At 52.7% G+C, this 15,322-nt stretch overlaps 2 protein-coding genes across 2 annotated transcripts; one reads left to right on the plus strand and one right to left on the minus strand.

Annotated features, from left to right (window-relative positions):
- Positions 1-3,969: 3,969 nt before the first annotated feature.
- On the plus strand, positions 3,970-4,971 carry LOC114004196 (olfactory receptor 14J1-like). Its single transcript, XM_039390013.1, has one exon. The coding sequence runs from the start codon at positions 3,970-3,972 to the stop codon at positions 4,969-4,971; it is 1,002 nt and encodes a 333-aa protein (XP_039245947.1).
- Positions 4,972-12,199: 7,228 nt separating this feature from the next.
- LOC120324996 (olfactory receptor 14J1-like) lies at positions 12,200-13,469 on the minus strand (the record flags this gene model as incomplete). The annotated part of the gene is made up of 2 exons (XM_039390015.1): positions 12,200-12,238; positions 13,005-13,469. Coding segments are annotated over 2 exons (504 nt in total), but the record flags the coding sequence as incomplete, so codon positions are not given.
- Positions 13,470-15,322: the final 1,853 nt, after the last annotated feature.

Below are 15,322 nucleotides of genomic sequence, written 5' to 3' on the forward strand. Positions count from 1 at the left end.
GCATCTCAGTCCAACCCCCTGCCATGGACAGGGACACCTTCCACTAGACTCAGAGCTCAGAGCCCCATCCAACCTGGCCGTGAACACTTCCAGGGATGGGGCAGCCAGAACTTCTCTGAACAACCTGTGCCAGGATCTCACTACCATCACAGTCAAGAAATACTTCCAATATCCATCTAACCCTTCCCTTTCTCAGTGTGAAGCCATTCCCCTTGTCCTGTCACTCCAGGCCCTTGTCCAAAGTCTCTCTCCATCTTTCTTGTTGGCTCCCTTCAGGCACTGGAAGGCCACAATTAGGTCACCCCAAAGCCTTCTCTTCTCCAGCTTCAACAATCCCAATTCTCTCAGCCTTTCCTCATAGCAGAGCTGCTCCATCCCTCTGATCCTCTTGCTGCTCCCCTTTGGACTTGCTCCAACAGGTCCATGTCCTTCCTGTGCTGGGACCCCAGAGCTGGAGCCAGCACTGCAGGGGTGACAACATTACAGCCCTGTGTGTTCCAGCAAGGACACTGTGGAACCTCCTGGAACCAAGGGGTCATTGTGAAAACTCCAAGGCCTCATGAAATCAAAGGAACCCTAAGAGACTGTGGAAACTCATGGAACCAAGGGTTCCTTGTGCCATGAAGGGCCCCATGGAACCAAAGAGCCCTGAGACATTTCGGGCCCTCATAGAATCAGGGCCCATTGTGACACTGAGGAACCTTGGGGACTCAACAGCCGCTGTGACACTGCAGGGCCTCATGGAACCAAAGGATTCCTGGGACACTGTGGAATCTCATGGAACCAAGGGGTCACTGTGATATGTGGGGCCTCCAAAAACCAAAGGAGTCCTGAGACATTTTGCAAACCCATGGAATAAAGGGTCCATTATCACACTGCAGAGCCTTATGAACCCAAATGGACCCTGTGACTCTGTGGAACCTCATGGAATCTAGTGGCCATTCCCACACTGTAAAACCTCAGGGATACTGTCAGGTTCCCATTATTAAGAGACACCTCTGCCCAAATTCAGCTGCAAAGGAGACCATGTGCCAAAGTCAGCAGTCCGGGTTTGATTTAACAGTAAATAGGAGGGAGAGAGACAGAAAGAAATAGAAAGAGAGAGAAGAAGGAGGGGGTGGGAAACCAGCGAGAGACAGAGATGAAGTAAATGTATCACACCATGGAGATCCCTGAGGCTCCCACTGGTCCTTCTTCCCCCTGCTCTGCTTGGTGGAGGGTCCCCAAGTTGTGCTTCTGGGCTATCACTTTTATACAGCCCAAGCCCTGGGTATTCTGGGGGGTAGATGCTGTTCCCACAGCTTGGGCTGGCACATCTACAAGGACTTGCTTCCTTTCCCACAGCTTGCCACAGTGGGAGTTTTGCCCGGTGTGCTTCCAGTCTGCAGGTGGGAATCTTTGTCTGGATGGGATCCCCAGACCTTCCTTACCAGCCCTGGCTTCCTGTTGGGGCTGTCTGCTGTTTCCCACAGTCTGCACAGTGCAATTCTGTCCTGGGGGCTACTTCCAAAGCTTCACCTCCCTTTAGGCCTTGGAATTAAAGGCCTTCCTGTTTGCCACCAGTGCTTATGTGTTGTGGTGCCTTATGGGATTTTCCTGCTTTGACAGTGTTTTGAGACAGGTCATTGTGCCCTTCAAGTCCTTACATGTGCACACACACACACCACTCTCACCAGTGTCTGGCCCTCCAAAGAACACCAGCCCTGATGATTTGTAGCTCCCACTCCAGTGGTTGGCACTTGGACCTCCCTCTGTACCCAGAGCTCAGAGCTCCCTTGTGCCAGAAAGTTTAAAGAGATTGTGCCTCATTCTGCCAAGACAACCCTTGAAAAAAACTGTCCCTCTGTGTTTCCTGGGATAAGAACTCTCTATTGTCATCTTCCAAAACCTTGGAGAGGTCCCAGAGATCTCCCAGGAAGGAATTTGGGGCCTCAAGCACATGACCCGTATATAGAGGCTGAGGACTCAGGGGTCAGGGGTGCGAAGATTGAGGACAGTAGAGGAGTAGCCTGAGAGGTCTGGAAGGGGGGTGTCAGAGCTGGTGGAGCTTTTCTTCCTGTCAGAAAACAGCCTAAGAAAGAACTAGTGCCACCAAGGGCAGCTGGGGTGGCCTAGACTGGTGACAAGAAGTCAGAAATTTCCCTCCAAGGTCAGTGTTGTGGTGCAATATGTCACAAAGAAGGAGTCTGGATGAGCCCAAGGCTTTGTGTGTGCAGGAAGAGCCAGGGAGGACGCAGAGATGTCAGTGCAGGAAGGTGCCAGCCAGGTGGGGCAGCCGGGGGGATGACGACAGCCTGCAGGGAAAGGGGCAGGGCATGGACACCGTAGGACAGCCTGGGCTGGAGAGGAGACAGGGATGGGGAGAAGCTGAAAGGCCCTGACACAGCCACCTTCTGCAGGCCTTTGGCCATGGCTGCTGTCTGTGCCCCTGATGCCAGGAGGAGGGGAGTGGCCCTTGCAGCCCTGGGGCCTCATGGCCTCCTTGTCCCTGCTCAGCAGCCTGGCAGGTGCCACCCCATGGTCCTGCCCTTGGCATTGCACATCCCACATCCCAGTGCCCCAGGAAGAGCCCTGAGGAATGAGGCAGGGACAGGATCTGCCTTCCCAGGGGCCGGGGGTCAGGGCTTGGCCTGTTGGATTAAGGAAAGAAGTCAATGTTTATTCAGCATCAGAGCCACCTTTCCCTTGTTTGTCCATCCTTGTCATCACTGTCTGCACTTTTCTGCTCTAACTGGAACTTGGGGGCACGTTCTCAGTTGTGTCCCTCAGTGAGACTCATTAGCACTACAAGAAACTTTAGTGTTTCAATCTCATTTTGACTTCTTGAGAAGTTGTTTGAACTCACTCTCAGGGACTGAGTCTCATGTAAACAACATCAAACCCCCTGAGGGTCATGAAATGCCTGGGGCTGTTGCTGTGCTGCTGAGCTGGGCCGGGCTCCTGGCACACAGGGAGCTCCTGGCAAGCAAGAAGAGCTTCAAAGAGACAGCTCTGCTGGTGAGCAGCTCCTCTGCACAGCCCAGCAGGGCTGAGGGCACTGCCTGCAGCACCAGGGACAGGGGAGTGAGACAGAGAGAAGTTAAAGGCTGTCAGACGTAGAATGATGCTGAGACCTCACTGGGAGACAGTTTTAACAGATCTTGGCACAGGAAGTCTGTTCATGCAGGGCAATGGGACTGCAGCTTTTGGAGGCATCTGGGAAAGCTGGCACTGCTCACCAACTACAGATTCTGTAAGTGCAACTCTGAGACTATCTGTAGTGTAGAGGAGGAGGACATGCTCAGAGCTTCAGCTCCCTCTCAGAATATTTCCAAGACAAAGATTTTTATAAGATTAAAGAAATTTCCTGAGATTGTGTTTCCAGTTTCCTACTCTTGAGGAATGGAAGGAATAAATCATTAAGAAAGTATTAATTTTGACAAGTCCCTGAGACATCTGAACTGTGAGTGCTCAGTAGGTCTGTCTGAGCTTCCTAATGTGCTTTCAGCCACTGCTCTGCCTGTGGGCAGCACCAGCATCACCTCTGCTAGACCCATCAGGACTAGTCTGAGATGTCCTTTTTGCACCTGCAAATGGAATATGACCCCTACCAGTGCAGCCTGTGGTGCTGGGGAAGGAGCTGAGTCTGCTTAAATCAAATGCTATCATAAGGACACTTGGCTGTCTCCCTGAGGTTTCCTTCCAAGCTGTGAATTCCGCTCCAGGTTGGAAACCTGTCCCCTAACATCTCCTTGTTATGTGAAACCCCAATATAGAAGCACAGTGCTGCTATGACAGTGAAAATGCTGTTCAGGAGGGACCCAGCACTGGAGCTGAAAGAAGATCTCCTAGGAAATCAAAAGGCTGTCTGTGTGTGACATGGGGAGTGTCTGTAGAATACAGCTTTGACTTTGTTTAGATAAGTCCACACTAACTGGCCTCTTATTGTCTTCTTCTCCTGTGTTGGAAACAAACACCCAGAGGCAGGAAATGCCCAACAGCAGCTCCCTCACCCAGTTCCTCCTCCTGGCATTCGCAGACAGGCGGGAGCTGCAGCTCCTGCACTTCTGGCTCTTCCTGGCCATCTCCCTGGCTGCCCTCCTGGCCAACGGCCTCATCCTCAGCGCCGTAGCCTGGGACCACCACCTGCACACCCCCATGGGCTTCTTCCTGCTCCACCTCTCCCTCACAGACCTGGGCTGCATCTGCACCACTGTCCCCAAAGCCATGCACAATTCCCTCTGGGACACCACAACCATCTCCTACCAGGGATGTGCTGCACAGCTCTTTTTCTTTTATTTCTTCCTCTCAGCAGAGTTTTCCCTCCTCACCATCATGTGCTACGACCGCTACGTTGCCATCTGCAAACCCCTGCGCTACGGGACCCTCCTGGGCAGCAGAGCTTGTGCCCACATGGCAGCAGCTGCCTGGGCCACTGCGTTTCTCCATACTCTGCTGCACACAGCCAATACATTTTCCCTGCCCCTGTGCCAGGGCAATGCCCTGGGCCAGTTCTTCTGTGAAATCCCTGCCATCCACAAGCTCTCCTGCTCACACTCAGGCTACTGCAGGGAACTCGGGCTCATTGCGGTTACTGTCTGTTTAGTGTTTGGTTGTTTCGTTTTCATTGTTTTCTCCTATGTGCAGATCTTCAGGGCTGTGCTGAGGATCCCCTCTCAGCAGGGACGGCACAAAGCCTTTTCCACGTGCCTCCCTCACCTGGCCGTGGTCTCTCTGTTTGTCAGCACTGGTGCATTTTCCGACCTGAAGCCCCCTTCCATCTCCTCCCCATCCCTGGACCTGGTGGTGGCAGTTCTGTACTCAGTGGTTCCTCCAGCACTGAACCCCCTCATCTACAGCCTCAGGAACCAGGAGCTCAAGGATGCCATAAGGAAAATGATGACTGGATGCTTTTCAAGAGCAATAACCTGCCTCTTTTCTTCTGCACAACACTCATTGTGTAACCCTTTACTGGCCCAACCTGCTTTCTAAAGCTTTTGAGAGTGGTGGTGGGGGCCATTTCCTACATTTTTTCCTCTTTAAATGTTGTTAACACAGAAATTTATTCTTCATCTCATACCTAATTCACTCTCTACCTCTTTCTTTTGACCCACAATTGTGTAAATGTGGAATCATTCTCTGTGTGCATTTAAACAAAATAAAACTTCCTGAAGCAAGTTATTTGTCAAACATCCTGCCTTTGTTATTCTGTACATGAGGAATCACAATCTCTGAGTAGAATAAAGGACTTGAATGCTTTTTTTCAGATTCTCCCTCCAACAACTTCCCTGAAGCTGGAGGGCAGTGCCTGTGTGCAGAGGAGAAGGGGTAAAGAGTCCTGGTACAGCAGCACTGCCAGGGAGCAGCAGCTCTTGGCCTTTTCAGAGATGCTCTTTTCCCACTGCCTCCCTCTCCTTTGTGGTCCTTGCCCAAGGCCTGAGTGCTCTGGCAGCTCAGTCACTGCTGTGTGTCAGTCCTGTGACCGTGGGCAGGGACAGGCCCTGGGCACTGCTGGGACTGAGCTGGGCTCCTTAACATCATTTCCATCAGGAAAGGGGATCCCCCTGGGCAGTTCCTGAAGACTTTGTTCTTTTTGAAAGGTTGGTGTAAAGAACAAGGCCAAGGAATAGACTCTGCAAAGTCTCATTGCTTTGCTTGTTTCCCCATTCAGTCCCTGCAGTGAGAGAAGTGACTCACTGGGGTACTTGAGGGACTGAGGGCTGGGTCAGATGTTCTGTGCTGGTGGCCAGTGGCAAATGGTCTCCACATCACCTGCCTGGGGCTCTGCAGCTTGTGAGGGCTCTGATGGCAGGTGAGGACTTGTCTGTAGGAACTCAGGAAGTGCAGGAGAGCACAGAGGATCTGCAGGGACAGCCCATCCCATCCAGTCAGCAGGGAATGGAGCCCTGGAGCAGAATCCTGCCCAGGGTGGAGTCACCAGAGATCAAGTCCTAAATCTGCCTGTGAACTGGTAAAGGAGAGTTCTGCAACCCCAGGGGCTGCAGCAGGAACAGAGAAAGGACTCTGGTGAGTGACTTGTCTCACCCACAGTGAACTCCCCTTGTGCCTCCCCAGTTCAGGGAGGGCTGTACCAGAGCCAGGGGTGGGCTTTCCAGGAGGGTGTCCTGAAGAACTCTCCAGCCCACAGGCTGCATGGAGTGGAGCCCTGCCCTGCCCTTTGTGCCATTGGAAACAGCCCATGGTCCTGCCCAGCCTTGTTCTTGGCTACTGAGCCTTCCAGGACTATGACAGAGGGTGGAGAGGAGTGATCCCCATCCTGCTGGGTCTGCTCCCCACCCTGACCAGCATGGCCAGTGCAGGGTCAGCCCAGGGTGCCACAGCCCCTCCCTGTGCAGAGCAGCACCTCCAGCTCAGGGCCCTGCAGGGATCCCAGGCTGGGATCTGCAACTGGCCAAGGCAGCCTGGACACACTGACCTGGGCAAAGGGATGTCCCTGCAGAAGAGCAAGGCAGCATTTCTGGGCCTGCAGAGAGGAATCCCTGACACAGAGAAACCTCTCTCTGCAGTCCCCCCTGGGGACAGGCTGCTCTGTCCCCTGGCCAGAGCCATCCCAGAGCTTCCTGGGGCCTTGGCAAAAGCAGACATGGAACCAGTCTGCAAACAGGGCAGCAAGGAGGGTTGGCAGAGTTCCAGACTGCTCAGGCTCAGCAGGGAAGGGGATAGGGCAAGTCCTCCTGCAGCCATTCCCAGGCATGGGAAGGACAAGGCAGGGATTGCAGAACCCCTGTGGGAGGCAAAAGAAAAGGGATGTTGTGTGCCCAGACTTTTTCAAGGCCTTTGATGTGGTCTCCTGTGGTCTCCTTATGGCCAGACTGGTGACAGCTGGACTGGACAAGTGGAACATGTGGTGGGTGGGAAGTTGAATGACTGATGAGGGTCAAAAGTCATGGCACAAATTCCTCTTGGCAGCAACTCCCAGGTGACATCCATCAGGGACCAGCCCTTGACCATTCCTATGGAACATCTTTATTATGTCTCTGGGTGATGGGATGAAATGCACTTTCCACTCCTTTGTGGATGATGCCAAGTTGCAGCGAGTCTGTGAGAAACCTCCTCTAGTTAATGGTGACTTGTACAAAAAATGTGGTCAAGATGAGTGAGTTGGAGAAACTTGTCCTGCCATCAGGTGCCCAGCAAGGCCCAAGACAATGAAGAAAAAACTCATGGGTCAGAGGGAAAGCAATTCAAAAGGGGAGCAAACACAACCAACCCAAACTCAAACAAACACAGAATGACAGAATATGCTGATTTGGAAGGGACCCACAAGGATCATCCAGTCCAACCCAACTGTTCCATTGCCATCTGCCCCCACCCCAGCAGGCTCTGGAGCAAAGCATGGCTGAGGTCCAGCCCAGCTCTGCTCTGACACAAAGAACCTGCAGTCAGGGACAAGAAGAGGACAAAGTCTTGTTTAACCAGCCCGAGGAATAACGGGATCAAAGACCTCCTGTATTCCTGGGCACTTGAATGACCCTCTGGATCAGGTTTGGTAGCAGGGAGGGGGCTGCAGGTTTCCCTTAGGGAAGAGGAGATCAAGAGTTGACTCTGTGTCAGAGAGAGCCAGTTTCAGGTGGCTTCAGAATGGACCAGCCAGTGCCCAAAGCTGAGCCAAAAAGCAGTTCCAGAGGTACCTGTGTGATAACTCTTTGGAGAAAGGATAAAATCCAGGGTGCTGTAACCCAGAGAGGAGTGAGAGAAATGGGGGAGAAACAACCCTGCAGGCACCAAGGGGAGTGGAGAAGGAGGAGTGAGAGAGCCTTGGTGGGCACCTGGCAGCCAAAAGCCAACCCCCCAGCCCTGAGAGCCACAGCTCAGCCCAGCACAAAAGCTCCTTTAGGTCTGGAGCTTGTTTACAGAAGCTTTTTAGGAGAGTTGCCAGCTGGGCCATCAAAGGGGCTGCTCAGCTGGGTCTGAAACCTGGATGATCCTTGTCAGCCTTGGCTCTGTAGGAAAGAACTATAGAATCCTAAATGGTTTGAATCAGATGGGACCTTTATACACCAACTAGTCCAATCCCCCTACAATGAACAGGTTCACGTTCAACTAGATCAGATTGCTCACAGCCCTTTCTAACCCAACCTTGAATGTTTCCAAGGGTGGGGCATCTATGACCTCTCTGGGCAACCTGTGCCAGTGTTTCACCACCCTCAGTGTAAAAAATTTCTTCCTCATATCTAGTTCAAATCTGCTCTTTTTTAGTTGAAAACCATTATCACTTGTCTTATTACAACGAACTCTGTCCCCATCCTTCTTACAGGTATGATCTCAGGAGCTCCTGACAAGCCTTGACCAAACCAGCTGAGCAATGAAGAGCCCCTGGACTGGACCAAGTGCTGCTGGATGATCAATGTGGGAACAATTTGGAGTGGAACATTTGGGGAACACAGGATAATCAGTCATCCCATGAAAGCCTTGGAATATTCGCTTCCTGAATTGTGGCCCAAATGGAACAGTTTGGATACAATTCCCAAATATTTGGGAAACTCCAGTCATTCCTGATGGAAATTCAGGATGGAAATACCACCAGGATGGAAAATCAGCAGATAACTAAAGCCAGTCCCCTTGGGAGCCCACAGCCAGCGGGGCTGAGGGAGGCCCTGGCAGCTCCCCAGCATCTCCCTCTCAGTGGGACACCTCTGGCAGCCTCTCCCAGCTCGGGAACCCTCCAGTTTGCAACACTCCAAAGACCCTCGCTGGTGCCCAGGACAATTCTGATCCCCCTCAACAAACACTCCTCCAGCTGAGACCCTTGTCTGTTGGCAAACACAAAGGGATTTGTGGGAGTGTTTCCCTGACAACAAGGAGAATTTTGGAGAGGGACCTTTCCACCCCCAGCTCTTGATGTGTCCACACATCTCTGCCTGGGTGTGGGTGTGAATTGACAGTGGTGGGAATGTTGTTATTGTGAATCTCTAATTCAGTCAGTGCTAAAATTGTAGCAAATGCTATTGAACCACTTGATAATTGTTCAATTGGTGAATAATTAAATGCTACTAATCTCTTTTGCCCCCTTATCTCTGGATCCAAATCCTTTCCGCCCTGACCCTCTTGCATCCCAAGGCTTTGTGTAAATCATTCCCTTTCATAAAAATATATATATTTTTCGTGACGTCCACTTTAAAATTTTCCTCTTTAGCTAAACTACAAAACAACTCTAATTAGTTGTTTATGTCTTGAAGACATGAAGACAATTAAAGGAAGGGAAATTATTTGTTTTTCCGTGTTTTAATGGGCCCTACGGTGTGTTTGGAGTTGCATCAGCTGTCAGTCCAAGATGGGCCATGTCAGAACTGGTGAGGTTGAGGGATGAGGAGCAAGGTTGATCATCCAGGGTCAGTGTGGATCTCCTGAGGAGACACTCAGCATCAAGATCACTTGGAGAACACCTCTATCACCTCTCCTCTGAACTAAAAAATATCCATAATTGAATTAAAACAAAAAAAGTACAAATTTTGAAGACTTGTTTTGAAATTGCCTTGAAGACAATTAAAGGAAGACAAAGAGATCCTGAGGGATTTCTGGAATTTAATGAGCCCCACGGTGTGTTTGCAGCCCAGCCCATGATCCTGAGGTACTGAGAGAAGATTGAAGCAGCTGCTGAAGAAGTCAGAAGCCAAAGTCCAAGTGCCTTGAAGCATTGCTGGGCCCCACTGAGGGCAGGCACTGCCAAAGCCTCCCCAGGGACTCCTTGGAGCAGCTCCTTGGAGGCCAGGAGTGCAGGCAGACAAAGGCTCTGGGCAGGCCCCTGCAATGCTGAGCAAAGCCTGCCTTGGTTTTGTGGAGCACAAAGGCCAAGGGCTGAGCCCCAGGCCCTGGCCCAGCAGATCCTGTCCCTCCCGGCTGGCTCAGGGCTGTTTGGGGGGCACTGGGATGGGAGGGGGAGGAACAACAAAGGCCAAAACTGGGCAACCCCTGCCAGGCTCCTGAGGGAGGGGCGAGGCAGAACCCAAGGGCAGAACCTGCCAGGAAAGTGGCTTGTGGTGGCCTGAGTGGCAGAGGCAGCTGCCAGAGGCAAGGGGACAAAGGCCTGGGTGCCTTTGGGCCTTGCAGCCCTGCCAGAGCCCTTGGCCATCTCTCCTGCAGGCTGTCCTGCCCTGGCCCTGCTGCTGCTCTGGCCTTGCAGGCTGCACACACCCCTCCTGCTTTCCCACCCCCTCCCAGCAGCATTTCCAGACCCTCCCTGATGGCTCTGCACCAGCTCTGGCTGTTCCCTGGAACACAAAGCCATGGGCTGATCCTGACTCCCTCTGGGTGACCTCTTGCAGCACAAGGGTCCCCGTTGAGTGACATTTCTTTTTCTTCACCTTCAGTCTGAACTTTCCAGGCTACTCTTTGTGAAGATTTCATTGTATTTCCAATATGGAGAAAAGCTCCATCCTGTCAGATCTCCTCTAGACCCTCTCCAGTTCTTCCTCATTCCTCCAGAATGGGGAACCTCACAGACAGACAGACCAGTCCAGATGTGGTGAGCCCAGGGCTGAGTCCAGGGGGGTGACAACTCCCTTGTCTGGGTGCCCACACTCCCCCCAAGGCAACCCCATGTGCAGTTGGCCTTCAATCAAGGAGCCATTCTGATTCTTTGTAATGTTACATAATCAAGTGGCACCGTGACACTGCAGGGCCTCATGGAACCAAAGGAATGCAGGGACACTGTGGAATCTCATGGAACCAAGGGACCATTGTGACATGCGGGGTCTCTTTGGAACAAAAGGAACCCTGAGACATCTCAGAATCTCCTGGAACCAAGGGGTCACTGTGCCTCCCCAGAACTCCATGGAATCAAGCAGAGCCGCTGCCTCCCCCCCGCCGCCGCACAGACCAGAGTCACCGGCTCTGCCCCACTTGGACACCTCTGGAGTCAGCGTGTTCTTGGGCAGCACAACTGATCTCAGACCAGAGAGTTTCCCACATTTTGCTTTGCCCCCTCTTTCATGTGGTTTTGTTTTTTGTTCTTTGTTCATTCAGGGGGAAAAGGGAGAAGGGAGGCATGTGTTGATCCCTGTTTCATCTCCCAACAAAAGGGAGTTGGGGTAGGGGGGGAGAGAGGAGACAATTTCTCTCTCTGCTGTTGCTTTGAACTCTTCTATTGGTATTGCTGTTTTTGCTGCTATATTTCCTGTCAGTAAACTCTTTTTTCACTTATATCTCCTTGTATTTTGTCTCCCTATAGTGGTGGGGAATAAAAGGGGAGTGAGTTCATTTCATTGGAGTTCCTGCCCCAATATGTGTCTTTAAACTAGGGGTTGCTCAAGAGCTCCCTGAAATTTGGCATCATTCACAAAGGACTTGAAAACACATTTTGTCCCAGTGTACAGAGAGCTAATAAAAGTGTTCTACAGTGGTGTTCAAGGGTTGGTCACTGACGAATTTCATCCAGAAGTTGCTGACAAGAGGCTTTTGTACCATGGATTTTATTGGACACTCTTCATTCAGCCAATTTCCCACCCACCACATCTTCCACTTCTTCAGTCCAGCTCTCACCAGTCTGGCCATAAGGAGACCACAGGAGACCATGTCAAGGGCACAAAACATCCCCTTCTTTTCCCTCCCACAGGGGTTCTGCAATCCCTGACTTGTCCTTCCCATACCTGGCAATGGCTGCAGGAGGACTTGCCATATCCCCTTCCCTGCTGAGCCTGAGCAGTCTGGAACTCTCCCAACCCTCTTTCCTGCCCTGTTTGCAGACTGGTTCCATGTCTGCCTTTGCCAAGGCCCCAGGAAGCTCTGGGCTGGCTCTGGCCTTTCCAAGGGTTTGGGAGAGGTCTCCCAGTGACACTGCCCAGCCTTCTCAATAGCCCTGACACCAAAACCTTTTCCATAGCCCACACTTCCAGAGGAATGCCCAGGACACAACACAGGTTGTCCTGGTGGTTCTGGAGAACGAGAAGGGATTTCTTCCTTGAGGCCAACCCCTCCAATTGGATTTGAGTGCAGCTGAAAGGTTTCCTCAGCATTTTCCCCAGTGCCTCCCTGCCCTGAAGGTTTCTGGCCATCAGGCTGGAGCTGAGGGGGTTGGGCAGGTGCCTGAGGAGGGGGTAGAACAAGGGCTGTGTCCAACTGTGCCAGGAGGGCTGTGCTGGGCAAGGATGAGGAGGCTGCAGAAAACAGTGGCACAGGGGAGGTGAGAAGAGCAGGTGGAGAGACCTTGTGCCTGCCCATGCTGGGCAGGAGCTGCCCCAGGATGGCAGCTCTGAAGCACTCACAGGACGTCCCTGTGAACAGGAGGGGAAGACTGGATCTAAAAATGAAACCTGGAAAGCAGAGAGCAGGAGTGTCATGGTGACACTGCAGGAGAGTTCCAGCCCTGGAGCAAGGACACAGAAGAAGTGACCCAGTCCATACAGTGGCCTCAGAAGATCCCACAGCATCCTGGAGATGCAGGAAGGGAGCCCAGCTCTGTTTCACAAGTTCCCAGGGCCTGTCCCTGCCTGTGCTCCAAGGGCTTCCAGCCCCCAGGACTGTGCTCAGAGAGCACTCAGGCCTTACAGCGAGAAAGGGGCTCAGGAGGACAGTGTGGAAGTGGCAAGAGAGCAGCTCTGCAAAGACCAAGCCCTGCTGCTCCCTGGCAGTGCTGCTGGGCTGGGATTATTGTCCCCTTCCCATTTGCAAATACACCCTGTCCTGCAGTGTGCTGTCCTTTAGGAACATCTGAGAAGAAGGGTCTTGGACAAAGAAGGCACTGCAGAGTCCTTTATTTTGTTTAAATACTCAGAGAGTACAATTCATCAGTTATACATCTCTGGGTCAAATTCAATGAGTAGACACTAAATTAGAAGGCAGATGCATAACAATATTTAATTGCACAGAAAATTATTGCAAGAACAACCTGATGACCTCCACGACAAACCTGAGCAGGAAGGCTGGGCCATTAAGGAGTCCCATTCTGAATGCTACACACCAGAAAACTGGTGCTTTATTGCTCCTGAAAAGCATCCAGCCATCATTTTTCTCAGGGCATCCTTGAGCTCCTGGTTCCTCAGGCTGTAGATGAGGGGGTTCAGTGCTGGAGGCACCACTGAGTACAGAACTGAGAGGGCCAGATCCAGGGATGGGGAGGAGTTGGAGGGGGGCTTCAGGTCAGCAAATATGGCAGTGCTGAGGAACAGGGAGACCACAGCCAGGTGAGGGAGGCAGGTGGAAAAGGCTTTGTGCCGTCCCTGCTGAGAGGGGATCCTCAGCACAGCCCTGAAGATCTGCACATAGGAGAAAACAATGAAAATGAAACAACCAAGTCCTAAAGAGACAGTAAACAAGAGAAGCCCAATTTCCCTGAGGTAGCCTGAGTGTGAGCAGGAGAGCTTGAGGATGTGTGGGATTTCACAGAAGAACTGGCCCAGGGCATTGCCCTGGCACAGGGGCAGGGAAAATGTATTGGCTGTGTGCAGCAGAGCATTGAGAAAGCCAGTGGCCCAGGCAGCTGCTGCCATGTGGGCACAAGCTCTGCTGCCCAGGAGGGTCCCGTAGTGCAGGGGTTTGCAGATGGCAACGTAGCGGTCGTAGCACATGATGGTGAGGAGGAAATACTCTGCTGACATGAAGAAGGAAAGAAAAAGAGCTGTGCAGCACATCCCATGTAGGAGATGGTTGTGGTGTCCCAGAGGGAATTGTGCATGGCTTTGGGGACAGTGGTGCAGATGCAGCCCAGGTCTGTGAGGGAGAGGTTGAGCAGGAGCCCATGGGGGTGTGCAGGTGGTGGTCACAGGCTACGGCGCTGAGGATGAGGCCGTTGGCCAGGAGGGCAGCCAGGGAGATGGCCAGGAAGAGCCAGAAGTGCAGGAGCTGCAGCTCCCTCCTGTCTGCAAATGCCAGGAGGAGGAACTGGGTGAGGGAGCTGCTGTTGGACATTTGCTGCTCCTTAGGACAGGGTCTGTTCAGAAAAGGAAAGCACAGGGAACAATTAAGACAGCCCCCTCTCAGCAAAGCTGGTGCAGTTTTCAGGGAAATCCCCTCCAAGTGAAAGGTATTTCTTTTATCTGGTTTGTGTTTTCTGAGGGTGCTGTGAGGAGCAGCAGCTCTGGTCATGTACCGCCAAGGACTCAGTTTATAGTGCCCACCCCCAAGGGAAGGCTCAGCACTGCCCAGGATCCTGTGTTCATTTCTGAGACTGCCTGAAATATTCATCTCTGAGAGTAAAAGAGTTGGAATTTCAGTGCAGCCTCCTGAACTGAGAGAACAATGTCTATGCTACAATGCCTAAGCAGGAAACACACCTCAGGACTAATTCCTTTCCTGTAGCCCCGTCTTTTCTGAGCTTTGCAAAAAATTCTCCATTCAGTATCATGTAGTGGTCTGTGAACAGGTCTGACCCTGCAACAGTGAGACACCGAAAAGATCCTCCCTCCCCTGCCAGGTTTGCTCCTTGCCCACAGCCCTTCTGCCCCAGCCCTGGCAGCAGCTCCCCGGGCCGGCTGAGAGCTGCCCCTGGCAGGCAGCAGAGTCCCTGCCCAGCACAGCACCCTGGGCTGCAGGACCCTGCTCTGCCCCACAGCCCTGGGCACCCCTGGCTGCACCCCCAGCTTCACAGCTCTTCCAAAGTGCCCCAAAATAGCCCCTGCTCACCCATCCCATCAGCTGGGGCTGGGCCAGCTTTAGGAGATGCCTCCAGGAGCTGCCCCTGCACTACCCTGCAGCCACAGACTCACCATGTGCAGCTCTGCCAAGATTCCTCCTGCAGGGAGCTCTCAGCCCTCCTGCCAGTGCTGAGCCCCTTGAAGCTCTGTCTGTGCCCTGCTGGTGTCCCTGAGCTGCCCTGGCAGTGCCCTCAGCCCTGCTGGGCTGTGCAGAGGAGCTGCTCACCAGCAGAGCTGTCTCTTTGAAGCTCTTGCTTGCCAGGAGCTCCCTGTGTGCCAGGAGCCCGGCCCAGCTCAGCAGCACAGCAACAGCCCCAGGCATTTCATGACCCTCAGGGGGATTGGTGTTGTTTACATGAGACTCAGTCCCTGAGAGGAAGTTCAAACAACTTTTCAGGAAGTCAAAGTGAGATTGAAACACTGAAGTTTCTCCTGGTGCTAATGAGTCTCACTGAGGGACACAACTGAGAACGTGTCCCCAGGTTCCAGTTAGAGCAGAAAACTGAAGACAGTGATGACAAGGATGGACAAGCAAGGCAAAGGTGGCTCTGATGCTGAACAAACCTTGACTTGTTTCCTTAATCTAACAGGCCAAGCCCTGACCCTCAGCCCCTGGGAAGGCAGATCCTGTCCCTGCCTCATTCCTCAGGGCTCTTCCTGGGGCACTGGCATGTGGGATGTGCAATGCCAAGGGCAGGCCCATGGGGTGGCACCTGCCAGGCTGCTGAGCAGGGACAAGGAGGCCATGAGGC

Source organism: Pipra filicauda, unplaced genomic scaffold, assembly GCF_003945595.2.
Source record: "Pipra filicauda isolate LSUMZ 115617 unplaced genomic scaffold, ASM394559v2 scaffold795_size112054_pilon, whole genome shotgun sequence".
Lineage (NCBI taxonomy): Eukaryota > Metazoa > Chordata > Aves > Passeriformes > Pipridae > Pipra > Pipra filicauda.

What these genes read in the sequence shown, in the direction of transcription:
- LOC114004196 (XM_039390013.1), top strand. Translation starts at nt 3,970, where the DNA reads ATGCCCAACAGCAGCTCCCTCACCCAGTTCCTCCTCCTGGCATTCGCA.